Source organism: Carica papaya, chromosome 8 (assembly GCF_054855325.1).
Source record: "Carica papaya isolate Zhongbai chromosome 8, ASM5485532v1, whole genome shotgun sequence".
NCBI lineage: Eukaryota > Viridiplantae > Streptophyta > Magnoliopsida > Brassicales > Caricaceae > Carica > Carica papaya.
Window position 1 is genome coordinate 32689607 of NC_142316.1, and position 13984 is coordinate 32703590.

The 13984-nt window shown below is 35.5% G+C and overlaps 2 protein-coding genes and 1 long non-coding RNA gene across 4 annotated transcripts; 2 read left to right on the forward strand and 1 right to left on the reverse strand.

Annotated features, from left to right (window-relative positions):
- Positions 1–29: 29 nt before the first annotated feature.
- Positions 30–1830, reverse strand: LOC110822595 (large ribosomal subunit protein P2-like). The gene is made up of 4 exons (XM_022052728.2): positions 1747–1830; positions 1521–1651; positions 776–999; positions 30–275 (listed from the first exon to the last, which is right to left on the reverse strand). Exons 2-4 carry the CDS (start codon positions 1606–1608, stop codon positions 249–251), a joined length of 339 nt encoding a protein of 112 aa, XP_021908420.1. The 5' UTR covers positions 1609–1651; positions 1747–1830; the 3' UTR covers positions 30–248.
- A 6140-nt stretch (positions 1831–7970) lies between these two features.
- LOC148252806 (uncharacterized) lies at positions 7971–9759 on the forward strand. Its single transcript, XR_015813816.1, has 2 exons — positions 7971–8125; positions 9495–9759. It is a non-coding gene; the product is annotated as an uncharacterized LOC148252806 (long non-coding RNA).
- Positions 9760–10192: 433 nt separating this feature from the next.
- LOC110822663 (IQ domain-containing protein IQM3) lies at positions 10193–13979 on the forward strand. 2 transcript variants are annotated; one of them, XM_022052834.2, is made up of 9 exons: positions 10194–10725; positions 10845–10959; positions 11297–11362; positions 11470–11558; positions 12005–12092; positions 12320–12466; positions 12566–12658; positions 12799–12900; positions 13181–13979. In XM_022052834.2, the coding sequence occupies exons 1-9, from the start codon at positions 10355–10357 to the stop codon at positions 13733–13735; spliced, it is 1626 nt and encodes a 541-aa protein (XP_021908526.2). In that variant the 5' UTR covers positions 10194–10354; the 3' UTR covers positions 13736–13979. The 2 variants fall into 2 exon arrangements, with proteins under 2 accessions (XP_088065070.1, XP_021908526.2); XM_088208944.1 differs by lacking the exon at positions 12799–12900 and having other exon boundaries at positions 10193–10725.
- Positions 13980–13984: the final 5 nt, after the last annotated feature.

The following is a 13984-nucleotide window of genomic DNA, read 5'->3' on the forward strand; positions in this document are numbered from 1 at the left end:
TTTATCAGAAACCAAACACAAATTCCAGATAGAACTGAATTGGGATTTAGATATTACCAAATGATCATCCACATGTTGCCTTCCAGACAATTTAACCATTCATCTACGAAACTATATAAAGATCTAAACTTTGTAATAATTATCCTATGACAAAATTCCCAGACTACCTAAAATTCCAAGACAGAAGTAATAGACTAATCAAAAAGATTTCTAATTGGAAGAAAATGCTTGAAGTATTGCTCAATCTTCTAGTCAAAGAGGCTGAAGCCAAATTCCTGCAATAAGTTCAAGGAAAATAAATCCATTAAGACACAAGTCATGGTCTTGAAACTTAATGCATTGGTTCATTGGAGAAGTGAAATGATGAAAACCCAATTAATAAGCAAATAAAACTGTCAAAAGCAACACAAATCAATCATGCAAAGCACAATGACAAATCAATCAATTTATTTTACGGGTAGAAATTTTTTTCTTAAGGTGGTATGGAGCAATAAGCACTGCAATTACTCTCCTTCATGCCTATAAAAGCTTCCCACCTTTCGTATAACATTCAGTTCTTAATCATAACTACCACCATGGGACACGCCTGTCAAAGAAACAGAAAGGCTCCCTCCAGCTGAAGCTAGAAGCTACAACTCGAGTAGATTCATACGCAACACCTCCTCGTAAGAAGACCGAATCACTTTACTACTTGGACTACCATTTTGGTGGTAGGACCAGAAACCTAATTGTGATATTATCTATTTCTCAATTAGATCCAGTTAAAGAAGCTTACTTCGTCAGATTCTTCTTTCTCCATAACCTTTTCCTCTTTCTTTGTCTCAGCTGGGACAGCAGCACCACCTGCGGCAGGGGCAGCAGGAGCAGCAGCACCACTACCACCAAAACAAGGAACAGAGGCCAGCTTCTCCCGTCCGGAAGCAAGAAGCTCAGTTACATCTCTACCATCCACTTGTTTCAAAACAAGAGAAATCATTTCATCTTCAGCATCAGCTCCCACTGCAAACGCATATATTTTTTAACTTTTTAGTTGGGAACTATTAACATACTGTAATTACAGACATACAAAATATTAAACATAACAAAACACTGAAAGATTTACTAAATAACCAAATCCAAGAGAAAAATGAACATGTTCAAACTCCAGTTGAATATTTTCAGTATCTGAATGACTTCAACAAATGAACATGTTGCATTTTAGTAGAATGTTAGTCAATTCTAGATTAAACAGGTAGGCATGATGCCTTTATGGAACTATTGCACTACAGAGTTTCCCGGTAAAATTGAGAATATGCTTGCTATTTTTACCATAAGCACAGTAAGGTTTAAATAGCAAACAATATCTAATCACAGCAAAACAGATAAACAGATTCAAATCCGTATTATCACACGAAGAAACACATCGATCTACATTCAAATCCGTACAAACATGAAATGATAAATAATGTACTACGCGTAAATACATGCGTGTGTTTGTATATGTGTTTATAGGGAAAAGAAGGGCAGAAAATTTGGGATACCAGTGCCGAGGATCTTCCTGATATCACCATGAGAAGGAGTGGTATTCCCTCCCAGCACAGCGAGCAAATATGCAGCAATCACCTTCATCTTTGTTCTACTTCGTTCAGCTTTCTCTGACTAAACCGAGAATCTGTAAGGAAAACAAACATATAAACCAACGTCAGTACTCTATCAGAGAATATACAACACAGCGCGTCCCTGAAGTGAGAAGGATTATGAATATACCTTCGCAACAGAAGACCTTGCCGCAAATGCTGAACCAAATATTGAAGAAGGCGTGTTTATATAAGCAATCTCCTAGGGTTTTAGATAAAACCAGAAAGGAGATATAAAAACCGAAGCCCGCAATTGTCGTGGACTCATGGGCCAATCCGGGTCAGATTGTGGTCAACTGACCAAGTCCGGCCCACATTTGAACTTCAAATTCCAGCCCGATTTATTTATTATTTCGTCGAATTTAAAGAGAAATTATTCAGTTGAATTTATAAATCAAATTAAACTAACTGTTTAGTTCATAAAATTTTAAAATATCAAATTAAGTTTTATATTGAATTATTCTTTTATATAGTAATACATAAAAAATAAATATAATAAAAATTCACCAAAATTAGTACAAATACAAAGGGAAATTACCAATTTATTAAATTAGTAATTATTATTTTTAATTGTAAATTTTTAGCAAGTATCAGTTTTTTTTTTTTTTGTGTTTTAAAATTTCTCAATAAATCAATAGTCAAACTACCACAGTACATAATAAAATATTTATAATTTCTGGGAATTCTTTTTTTGTGATGGAATAAATAATGCCCACATACATAAATTAAATATACTCTGACCCGACATTAATTTATGCCAGTGACCAAACAAGGCCCACTTAATAAATGTTCGTCTTATCAAAATTGAATGTCTATCTGGTACCACCAAAAACTTCTTCTTCAAAAAAAAAAAAAGATTATTACGCAAAAACTAATTATAACAAAATGGTAAATAAATATCATATAATAAAACAAAATAGTAGGTTGATGAAGATAATATAATTAATAAATCCTTTTTTTAAATCAATTTTCTCATTGCGTTTTCTTTAATTTAGTTAAATTAACGGGTATTATTATTAATTTTAAAAAATAAATAAATAATAAAATTAAATGGGTATTATATTATATATATAAATAAATAAATAAATACTAAATAAAATAATGAAAATATAAATACAAATATGTTGATGTGACTGAATCTAGTAATACAAATGTATTACTAAAGGAATCAAATAAATTAATTAATTCCCTTATTCATTTCATATGTTTCACGACATTATTGTGCTTTAAGTAAGAAAATATTTCAATATTTGATTAATTTTGTGTCGACCAAATAATTATTTATAAAGAAAATTATTAGGTGTTTTCTAAAGTATAAATAATTTTACTGGATTTTACAAATATCATATAATAATTATATTTATATTAAATATTTAATTTTAAAAACATAATTTATGTTTATATAAATGTCTTAAACCAGTAGATTTGTACCTATATCAACGTCAATGTAATAAATATTCTGAATTTCTTTTAATTCGGACCATTATCATGTGTACTTTGCTATTATAATAAATAAAATAATTTCTTAACTAATTTCATTGAATTTTAAATAAATATTAAAAACTATTAAACTCTAGCCATCATATAATAATTCAATAGTTGAGATATCACGATGATTTTCGAAATTTTAATAGTTATAATTTGATTTTTAATATTTTTTAAAACTATTTTAAATATTCAAGTTGTTACATTTTAAATGGTTAAGGTTAATTTATAAAAATAATTTGAAATAATTAATTAAAACATTTGTCTGCATGTGTTATAAAAGCTTGTTGATTGACTGCAAATTTGTAATGGTAAGCAAAAAAAAAAAAAGAAACATTTGAAAAAGAAAAACTCTCCAATTTAAGTGTTGACCATAAAATACACGGCAACGATTTAGACTGCTTGGCATACGAACCTCGTCACCCGACACCTCAAATTTATGGAGAGTAGACTTTGGTGACAGAAAAAAATATTATTAATTAATTAATTAGATAAATTATTTATTTATTTTGTTAAATACTTTTTTATTTTTATTTAATATAACGTCAGTTGTTTGGTGGGCTAAATAGTTTACTTGTTACGTTGACACCGTATTCGCTGATTGATTTCTTTTTTTTTTTTTTTTAATTCTAGCGCGTAGTACGTACGCACACAGGACGCTCAACTTTCACCACTCGCCGACAAGCGTGTGAGTTCCACAAGCCACTTCAGTCTACGTGATATGAATGCAGGGCAAGAACCCAGGTCAGCCTTGCAAAAAATAATTATAATTAATTATTAATTTTAAAAATATTATTAAGTTAAACCTATGATAAAGGTACTTAATAATTTTAATTAATTTTATAGTACGCATATTTTGTGTTAATTGGGGAAAAAAAATTTCACACCCAGTAAATAATTAGACAAGTTAAGAAAATTGTAAATAAAAAAAAAAGTTGATTTATATTAATTAATTATATATTAAAGTTTGATAATCTGTTGGTATGAGAATCCGACAATTTGACAAAGTGCATATTTGACGTGAACCTTTTTCTTTGTCACGTGAAACGTATTAACAAAATGAAAATGAATGTGGAATTTTCTAAGAAGACGGTGAGGTATTATTAATGCAAGTATAGTCTCAGTTATGTGATTTTCGGGGTTATATAGACTTAGCCACTGTGTATTAGTGGTTAAAATATATTTTAAATTACGTTATATTTGTATAAGCTTGTAATTAAGAAATTGATATTTTTATTTTATTCAATTTAATTTTTTAAATATTTTGTTTAATTAAGAGTTTTATTTGATTATGAGATTAAATTTTTTAATATTGTTATTGCTTTAATGGTCTTTCACATTAATAAAAATAAAAATGTGATTTATCACACTGTCTGTAGTAATTGGATGTTGAAAAAAAAAATTGTATGTATGCATATATGTGTATATAGGAATAATTATAGACGGGAAAGGGTGTAGTTGGGGCGAGGAGGAGGAAACGGTGCCGTTTGGAGAAGAAAATGAGGAAACGACGTCGTTTGGAGAAGAGGGAGTGGACGGCTCGGATGAGGTGAGATGGACGAGCAGATTGAGAGGCAGGTGGGGTATAAATAGGAGAAGGGAAAGGGAAAAAAAATAAAAGAAAAAGCAAGAGGAAAGAAAAGAAAGAAAACAGATAAGAGAAGTCGGGGGAAGAAAAGGTTCGAGAGAGAGAGAGAGAGAGAGGAGTCGGAGCGGGGAGAAACGAGAAAAGAGAGAGAAAGAGAAAGAGGACGGTGACGGTGCGAGCCACGGGAGTGCAGGAAGAAAGATGGAGATGAGAGGTACGGTAAATCTTAAGTTTCATGTGTAGGTTTGGTGTAGCTTTGAAATTGTGACCTTAAGTTGAGGAACTAGGCTTCGTTTGGGATATATAGCAGAAAACTATGATTCAGGAATAGGCGGGTGGAGATGGTAGGTGGAAGCGCGGAAGTATGAAGGATGTGCGCAGAAGTGTGAAAGATGTACACGGAGAAGGCTGCGGGAGGAGAGAGAATGAAGAATTCGGTGAGTGAAGGAGGTCCGTGAGAGAAAGGAAATTCGGTGTGAGTATGAGTGGAGGGAGGCTGCAGGAGGAGAGAGTGAATGAGGAGTTCGGTGAGTGAGCGAGGTTCGTGAGAGAGATGAGATTTTGTGTGAGTATGAGTGGAGGTATATAGAGGAGGCCGCAGGAGGAGAGAGAAGGATGAATTCGGTGTGTGAGTGAGGTCCGCGAGAGAGAGGAAATTTCGTGATTGTGAGTGGGGATACTTAGAGTAGGCCGCGAGAGGAGAGAGAAGGAGGAGTTCGGTGAGTGAGTGGGATTCATGTGAGATAATAAATGCTATGTGGTTGTGAGTGGAGGTAGGCATGAAAAGGGAGAGTGTGTGTATGCTGAAAATTAGGGAGTAGGAAAGGGAGGCCTGTAGAGTGTGGGTGTGAGGGATAGAGATAGAGGTATATTGGTGTAGGTGTGTGGTGTGCGGGTGTGAATTGTATATAGGTTGGTATAGCTGCTGTAAATTTAGTAGTTGGCAAGTGAACATTACTGGTGTGTGTGTGTGTGTGTTAAGTGTTAGTGTGCGTCATATGAGGAGACGCGTATAGGTTCTGTATACAGGTTAAAAGTGTAAGAGAGCCTCAAGACAATGTTGTAGAGTAGAACAGAGTGATATTATTCTTGAGTTTGTAGCATTGGGGGGACGCCGATATTAGTTGTCGCTACTTAGAATAAGTAAGTTGATCGCCGATAGTGGTGATAGTAGGGAGACTCCGACGGGTAAAGGGTTGAGTCGCCGATATTTGTGATGGGAGAAAATGGTATCTGTGTGTGTGTGTGGTCTATTAGGGGTCGAGAGATAGAAAATTCATTGATGGTCGTCGATACTGGTGACGGGTGAGAACATTTGTACGGTTGGAGTGACGTCGGGGGACGGTCACACTTAATATACGTAATATTTAAAATACCGGGAGGTAAATATTAGTCCTATGTAGTTCCAAAGTGGTAAGAAGGTATGACTTAGGTTACGGATATAGAATACATGTAGAAATACTGGGTTTCATATTTGTGCATATGATACTTGTAACTTAATTTTTACTGTACTGAGTTATATATACTCACTCTTTATTATTCACATATGAAGAATGGATGGAGTTGGAATCGGAGTTGCTGGTTTCCGAACCTAAAGTATAGTGCAACAACGCAAAGATTTTTATCGGTAGAATTGAGTGTGTAAAAGTTAGTGGTAGTGTAGATAGTGTGTCTGCTGGGAGTGTATGAGGTTGTATTTTACTGTCATGTTACATATATGGTTGCAGGTTTATCCTTAATTTTGAATAATAGATTGTGGTAGTATTTTTATATGTACGACTAATTTGAAATGAAACTTTCGTATTTGGTCATGAAATTACTTTAGACTACACCGTTAAAAGTAAAAAAAAAAAAAAATATGGCGTTACACTATCAGTATACTAAATTAAGTTTAACATAAAATAATATAAACTAGATGATTTAATGTTATTTGAACATTTCTTCTTCTTTATTTAATTATATGAAAATAAAAAAATTATATTAATAATTATGAATAAAAATATATATGTTCAATGTATCTTTTAATATTAAATATAATTTAACTGATAATATAATATGTTATGTGTTTAGTACTATAATTAAACACAATTGCAAATTTTACAAATCTTAACGAGAGAATTTGAGACAAATTATTCAATAACCCGATAGCTTTTAAAGCATCTTATTCAATCATCGTATAACTCATTCTCTTAACTATTGTAAACCCGGTAATTATTGATTTTTTGTTTTTTATAATTCTGATAAATAATAGTTACATAATTTATGTTCATTCTCATTACTGTACTGGTTTTTTTATTTGTTATTGATTACTATTTTTATAAATAATATTAATTAACTATATAATATAATTCTGACATTATTTTTTGTCAAAATGCATGTATTAAAATTTTATCCTATATTTTGATCAAATGAATAATAAATATTAAACCTTTTAGGGTCCATCGTTGTTAAATATTATTTCACATATTGTGCTTGTTTTGATTCACAAGCATTCTCCTGTAAGTACTTTAAAATATTTTAATTTCATAATTTCATTTTATTTTATAAAGTGAATGTGAATGGAAATAGAATCATATAATATTTTTACTCTCTCAAATTCTCAATAAGTACTAAGATAAATATCACGTCATCAAAATTAGAAAAAAGAAGAGCAGTTTAAGCTTGTAAAATTACATACATACGTACATATATATATATATATATATATATATTATAATTCTTTATTAATAATTCCACGTACAGCACGTGGATGGTGGCATGAAAAACTTTGGAAAGACATAAGAACGAGATCTACTAGCGTCACGGTCACCAATAACTTTTGGATGTTTTCATTGGTTCTTTACGGCTGTCTCCCCATGATTCTTCTTGTTGCTTTAGACTAACGTCTCATCCTAAAGGCGCCGACCCATCAATACACTCCACATATTCATAATTTAAGTTTAAAATAATGTTTTTGAAGTAATAAATATTTATAAATAAAATTGCATTTATATTATGTAGTTATTGGATATTGGATAAAAATTCTTTTATGTATGTTTACATATGTATATGGTAATAATTATAAATGGGAATATAATTGTGTAGTTGGGGAGAGGAGGAGGAAACGGTGTCGTTTGGAGAAGATGAAGAGGAAACGACGTCGTTTAGATAAGAATAGGAGGAAACGGCGTCGTTTGGAAAAGAGGAAGTGGACGGCTGGGATGAGGTGAGATGGAAGAGCAGGATGAGAGGTGATGGGATATAAATAGGAGAAGAAAAAGAAAAAAAAAAAAAGAGGAAAGAAAAGAAAGAAAATAGAGAAGAGGAGTCGGGGGAAGAGAAGGTTCGAGAGAGAGAGAGGAGCCGAGCGGGGAGGAACGAGAAGAGAGAGAGAAGGAGAAGGAAGACAGTGACGGTGCGAGCCACGGGAGTGTAGAAAGAAAGATGGAGATTGGAGGTATGATAAATCTTAAATTTCATGTGTAGGTTTAGGATGAATGTGGAATTGTGACTGTAGGTTTGGGAATATATAGGCATCGATTAGGAAATGGAGTAGAAAACTGTGATTTAGGGAATAGGTGGGTAGAAATAGACGGTGGAATCGTGGAAGTGTGAAAATGAAAGGTGAGTGGAGGTACATGGAGGAGGCTGTGGGAGGAGAGAGAATGAGGAGTTCGGTGAGTGAGAGAGAAAATTCTGTGATTGTGAGTGGAGGTACATGGAGGAGGCCGCGGGAGGAGAGAGAATGAGGAGTTCGGTGAGTGAGTAAGGTCCGTGAGAGAGAGAAAATTTCGTGATTGTGAGTGGAGGTATATGGAGGAGGCCACGGGAGGAGAGAGAATGAAGAGTTCGGTGAGTGAGGTCCGTGAGAGAGAAGAAATTTTGTGTGATTGTGAGTGGAGGTACATGGAGGAGTGAAGGCAGGGATAGAGAGTGTGTTGGTTGTTAACAGAGAAGGTAGGCATGGAATGGTGGAGTGTGTGTATTCTGAAAATTAGGGAGTAGGAAAGGGAGGTGTGTAGCGCGTGTGTGTGAGGGATTGGGATAGAGGTGTATTGATGTAGATGTGGGGTATGCAGGTGTGAGTTGCATGTGCATATAGGTTGGTATAGCTACTGTAAATTTAAGAGTTTGGTAAGTGAACACTACTGGTGTATGACTGCTAAGGGTAAGTGTGTGTCGTATGGGAAGACGTGTGTAGGTTCTGTACACAGATTAAAAGTATAGGAGAGTTTCAGGACAATGTTGTGGTGTAGGAACGGTTTAGAATGGTATACTAGTGAGGGGAAAAAATCAATTATGCTGGTTTAATGGGCAGTTTGAGTAAAAACGGGGTGAAATTGTCCTTGAGGTGGTTGCGCTGGGGGACGCCGATATTGGTTATCGCTATCTAGAATGAGTACGTTGATCGCCGATAGTAGTAATAGTTGGGGGACTCCGACGGGTAAGGGGTTGGGTCGCCGATATTGGTGACAAGAGAAAATGGTATTGGTGTGTGTGTGTGGCCTGTTAAGGGTCGAGAGATAAAATGTTCATTGATGGTCGCTGATATTGGTGACGGATGAGAACATTTGTACGGTTGACTGGCCTAACCCGGGTCGAAGGGGTGATGTCGGAGGATGGTCACACCTAGTATGAGTAACACTTAAAATACCGGATGATAGGTATTAATCCTGTGTAGTTAAATGGTAGTAAGAAAGTATGACTTAGGCTACAGAAAGAGAATACATATAAAAATATGAGGTTTTATATTGGTTTGCATATGATATTTGTAACTTAATTTTTATTCTAATTAGTTATATGTACTCACTATTTATTATTAACAGATGAAGTAGGGATGGAATCAGGGTCGGAGTTGTCGGTTTCCGAGCTTAGCGTATAAAGCAACAGTGCAAGGATTTCCACTTGTGGAATTAAGTGTGTAAAAGTTAGTAGTAGTGTAGATTGTATGTCTGCTGAGGGTGTATAAGGTTGTATTTAACTGTGATATCAGATTTATGGTTAAATGTTTATCTTTGACATTGAACAATAGATTGTGGTAGTTTTTATATATATGCAACTGATTTGAAATGAGATTTTAATATTTTGTTATTGAACTGTTCGATACTATGTTCGATACTATGCCATAAAAAAAAAAAAAAAGGGACGCTACATATTATAAATTACAATTCATCTGTTCCAAAATAATATTTTCATTTGAAATTATTTTCTACAATCAATTTTTATTTCACAAATTTAGATAAATTCGGCGTACGGTACGATGCTCGTACGTATATTAATAGTATGAGGTTGAATTTTGTTTACAATCTTCACCAGTCGCCAGTTGCCACTATACTTTGACTTTTGACTCACTGTAGCTGCAGTGTAACTCATTTTCCAATCCAGACAAGCGAGTGTCTTTCTTCACCTTACTCCAGCGCGTACAACTTCTACGTCATCCTTTTCCTCTAATGAAAAAAAATGCGCTACAGTCACAGGTGGGTTTCCCGGTAAAAACCACACTGCCATCAGTGTATATATGCTCATCTTCTCCAATCACGTATCACACGAGCACTTCTCTCTCTGGTTTTGGGTTTTCTCTGTCACTTAATATCGAGAAACCTCTGTTTTCGTGTTTTTCGTTCGAGTTCTTGCTGAAACGAAAGAGTGGGAGAGAGAATTAATTGACTGTTTCTGAATTTTTATTATGCTGGAAGCTATGGAGGTAGTATCTACCTTTGATCTCCGGTCAAAGCGCCGGTTCTCTTACGCTATCGACGAAATGGGCATTGCTTCCTCGGAGATCCGCGCACGAGATTTTCGGGGCTCCGACTCGCCATCGGCGGACGCTATGAAGAGCACGATTGACGGTTCAGGTTCCCCGGTCGACGGTGATGGTACTAAAGGCGGCGGCACTGGCGAAGAAACTGTGACGGTCGGGAAGTTGAGTGGGGAAGACGCGCCTGGTGGCGCGTTAAACGGGTTGAGTACTGCGGCTGTGAAGCTGCAGAAGGTCTACAGGAGTTACCGTACCCGCCGTAGGTTAGCGGACTCCGCAGTCGTCGCCGAAGAAATGTGGTGGGTGCATCAAATCTCTGTACTCTCTCTCTCTCTCTCTCTCGTTCTTTCACTTATTTTTAATTATAATGAAAAAGTGTATTAGAGTTAATTAATTAAGATAATGGTGTTTTTTTAAGGTGGCAAGCTATAGATTATGCAAGATTGAACCACAGCACGATATCGTTTTTCAATTTCGCGAAACCTGAGACCGCGGCCTCTAGGTGGAGTCGTATCAGCTTGAATGCTTCCAAGGTATAGCTTAGCTTTTTCTTCAACTTCCTTTTTCTTTTCAAAGATCTAGGTAATTTATTTTATTAGTTCTTTCGCTGGTCACTGTTAATGGGATTTAACTTTAATTAATTATAAACTGTTAGTGTTAAGCACTAGTTTTAAGTCGTTAGATTATAAATGTTTAAACATTGTTATTTTCTAATAATTTATATCTAAGGGTTGAAATCGTAGTGATTATATTTAATATTTATGAGCTCTATCTTATTGGGTTATTCTCCAGAAAAATCTGGACAGAACAGCAATTATTATTGTTTGATTAGTACTAATGTTGTGGAAGATCTGGGTCTTGTTTGGATAGGTTGGCAAAGGTTTGTCTAAAGAAGGCAAAGCACAGAAGTTGGCTTTTCAGCATTGGATTGAAGCAGTAACTATTAAACTCTCTTCACTTGAATACTTCTTAATTTTCTTTAGTCTTTTAATTAAAATTTTTAGTTGAAATCCTGGTAACATGTCTATTAATTTGGTTTCAAGATTGATCCGCGACATCGATATGGACATAGCTTACATTTGTACTATGAAGAATGGTGTAAAGTTGACTCCGGTCAGCCATTTTTCTACTGGTGAGCTTTATTCTCATCCTTCATTTTGATGATTACATGGAAATCACCTACTGTTGAGATTTAATTGGTTGATCTGCGTAGCATTGAGAAAGAATTAAATGGCTGAGTACTGTTTGTTTGGGCTGCTTTCATGCAGCTTTTTATCGTTTGGAATCCTAGCTGATGACTAGTAGCTGGATTTTAAGTTAGATTGACAAGAAATGTTATTGTGTTTGTCTGATCTGGTGCTTAACTTAATTAGAAGCTCAGTGGATATCCCAAACAAACGGCCAATAAAAAGAAACAGAGTAAATGGAAGCAAAACTGGTTGAAGTGGAGAAATTTCTGGCAGGAATAATTTTTATGTCATTCTTTAAGGTCCCATTACTGTAATGCAGAACTGTGTTTTGAAATGTTGAGGGTTTAAAGCAGGAGTTGAAATGTTCTGTTATTTATGTGTTCTGCAGGTTAGACATTGGAGATGGCAAGGAGCTTGACCTTAAAGAATGCCCAAGAGAAAAACTTCGGCAACAATGCATTATATACCTTGGTCCTGTATGTATTTCCCATGTTATCATAGTCCAATTAATTTAAAGGGAAATTAAGTCTCGGCTGCTATTGGTTTTACGGCTTTATGGGTGTGTTATTAGAAGTTTGTTTTGCAATGAAAAGAACTCATGGTATAATTCGTTTTTTTTTCTTTCTGTAATTTTCAGTAGTTAATTTTTGTTTGATGAACTAATCTTCTCTTATTTCTTGATGCTTGCTATTGTCACAATCAGCAAGAGAGGGAAGAATATGAGTTTGTCGTTGTGGAAGGAAAGATTATTCACAAACTAACTGGAACTTTCCTAGACACGAAAAGTGGATCTCAAGGGACCAAGTGGATATTCGTTATGAGCACTTTTAAGAAACTCTATGCGGGTCTGGTAAGCATTTGAACAAGCAGATTGTAGTTTTTTATGTTTTAAACTCTTTTTACTGTTTCGTTAGTGTATAAAATCTAATACCCGTCTCTCCCCTTCCAGAAAAAGAAAGGAAGGTTCCATCATTCCAGCTTTTTGGCTGGGGGGGCAACATTAGCAGCTGGACGGCTAGAGGCTGAAAATGGGACTCTCAAGGTACGTTCGTAGAAAATTTAGCCATGTGGAAATGTTGAAATTCCATATGACTACTCACTTACAAGCATGTAGACTACCTCCCTGTTTTCACCATTAGCAGTTTTAAGTACTTATCAATTGCATGCTTATTGGCTTTTTAGACCATCTCTGCATATAGTGGGCATTACCGGCCAACAGATGAAAGCCTTAGCACCTTTTTATCTTTCCTCAAGGAAAACGGGGTGAATCTTAATCAAGTTCAGGTAAGCGTTCATTCAACATTATCCCACCAAATCAAATATTTCTTGGCAGGATGGAAAATATACTCCAGTTGGTACTTTCTTAGTCCCAAAACTGTTTTTTCGTAGATCTGCTCAAAGCTGACAGTATTCATTGGTGCCGGTTCTACTTGAAAACCGAGATGCAATGATAGTAAAAAATGGATATGATTGAGTGTTGGGTATTCATGTTTGTGGTTTAAATATTCCCTTGTAGCAGTTTGAGCACAGAAATTTCTCATTATACTCGATATTCTTGTTTCAGGTAAATAAGGCCAACGAAGAATCTGATAGCTACGATGATGGAAAATACAATGGCATTGAGAATACAGTCAATGTTTCCACAAAACCAGACTCTGCTGAACCTAAGACCTCCGAAGAAGAGGAGAAGAACTTGTCTGTGGAATCATCTGAAGTTGACCAAAAAGAGGCCAAAGCCAATTACCAGAGGACATTATCTGGCGGTCTTCAAAGTCCAAGAATTGAGGTGCCTAAAACTGCTGTACTGCAAAGAATCAGCTCCAAGAAAGCAGCACAATCATATCAGTTAGGCCACCAGCTCTCTCTCAAGTGGACAACAGGTGCTGGCCCAAGAATTGGATGTGTTGCTGACTACCCAGCGGAAGTGAGGATGCAGGCACTGGAGTTTGTGAACCTATCTCCAAGGTCTCCTCCTACCCCGTCTACCTATAGGCATATTGCTGGACTCGTTTCGCCTACAGCTCAGTACAAATGGGTCACGTCACCTACACCGCAGCACAAGTCGGATAACTGTAATGGCGATGGGAGCTCTGATGTGGGAATTTCCATGAATCACTAATTTTTCCTACTTCCTGTCTAATGCCTTTTCTTTTCACTGTAAATACCTGGTACTGCCTTTGTGTTACTTGATCTTTTCAGTAGTGGTTATAGTCTTATCTATGTTGCCTGTGTCACTTTTCAACATCACTAGTTTCAACATTAGTCACAGTAGATGAGTACCATATATTCTCTGGATGTTCAAAGTTGACATTTCCCTACCCCCACCCCCAATGAGAAAAATCTGGCCTCGTTTGACTTGCAAAGTCAT

Coding starts and splice junctions, on each gene's coding strand:
- LOC110822595 (XM_022052728.2), bottom strand. CDS start 1,608: ATGAAGGTGATTGCTGCATATTTGCTCGCTGTGCTGGGAGGGAATACC. Junction 1,000..1,520: donor CAGGAAGATCCTCGGCACTG/GTATCCCAAATT, acceptor ATGCGTTTGCAG/TGGGAGCTGATGCTGAAGAT. Junction 276..775: donor AGAAAGAAGAATCTGACGAA/GTAAGCTTCTTT, acceptor AACTTATTGCAG/GAATTTGGCTTCAGCCTCTT.
- LOC110822663 (XM_022052834.2), top strand. CDS start 10,355: ATGCTGGAAGCTATGGAGGTAGTATCTACCTTTGATCTCCGGTCAAAG. Junction 11,559..12,004: donor GGTCAGCCATTTTTCTACTG/GTGAGCTTTATT, acceptor TGTGTTCTGCAG/GTTAGACATTGGAGATGGCA. Junction 12,901..13,180: donor TGAATCTTAATCAAGTTCAG/GTAAGCGTTCAT, acceptor TTCTTGTTTCAG/GTAAATAAGGCCAACGAAGA.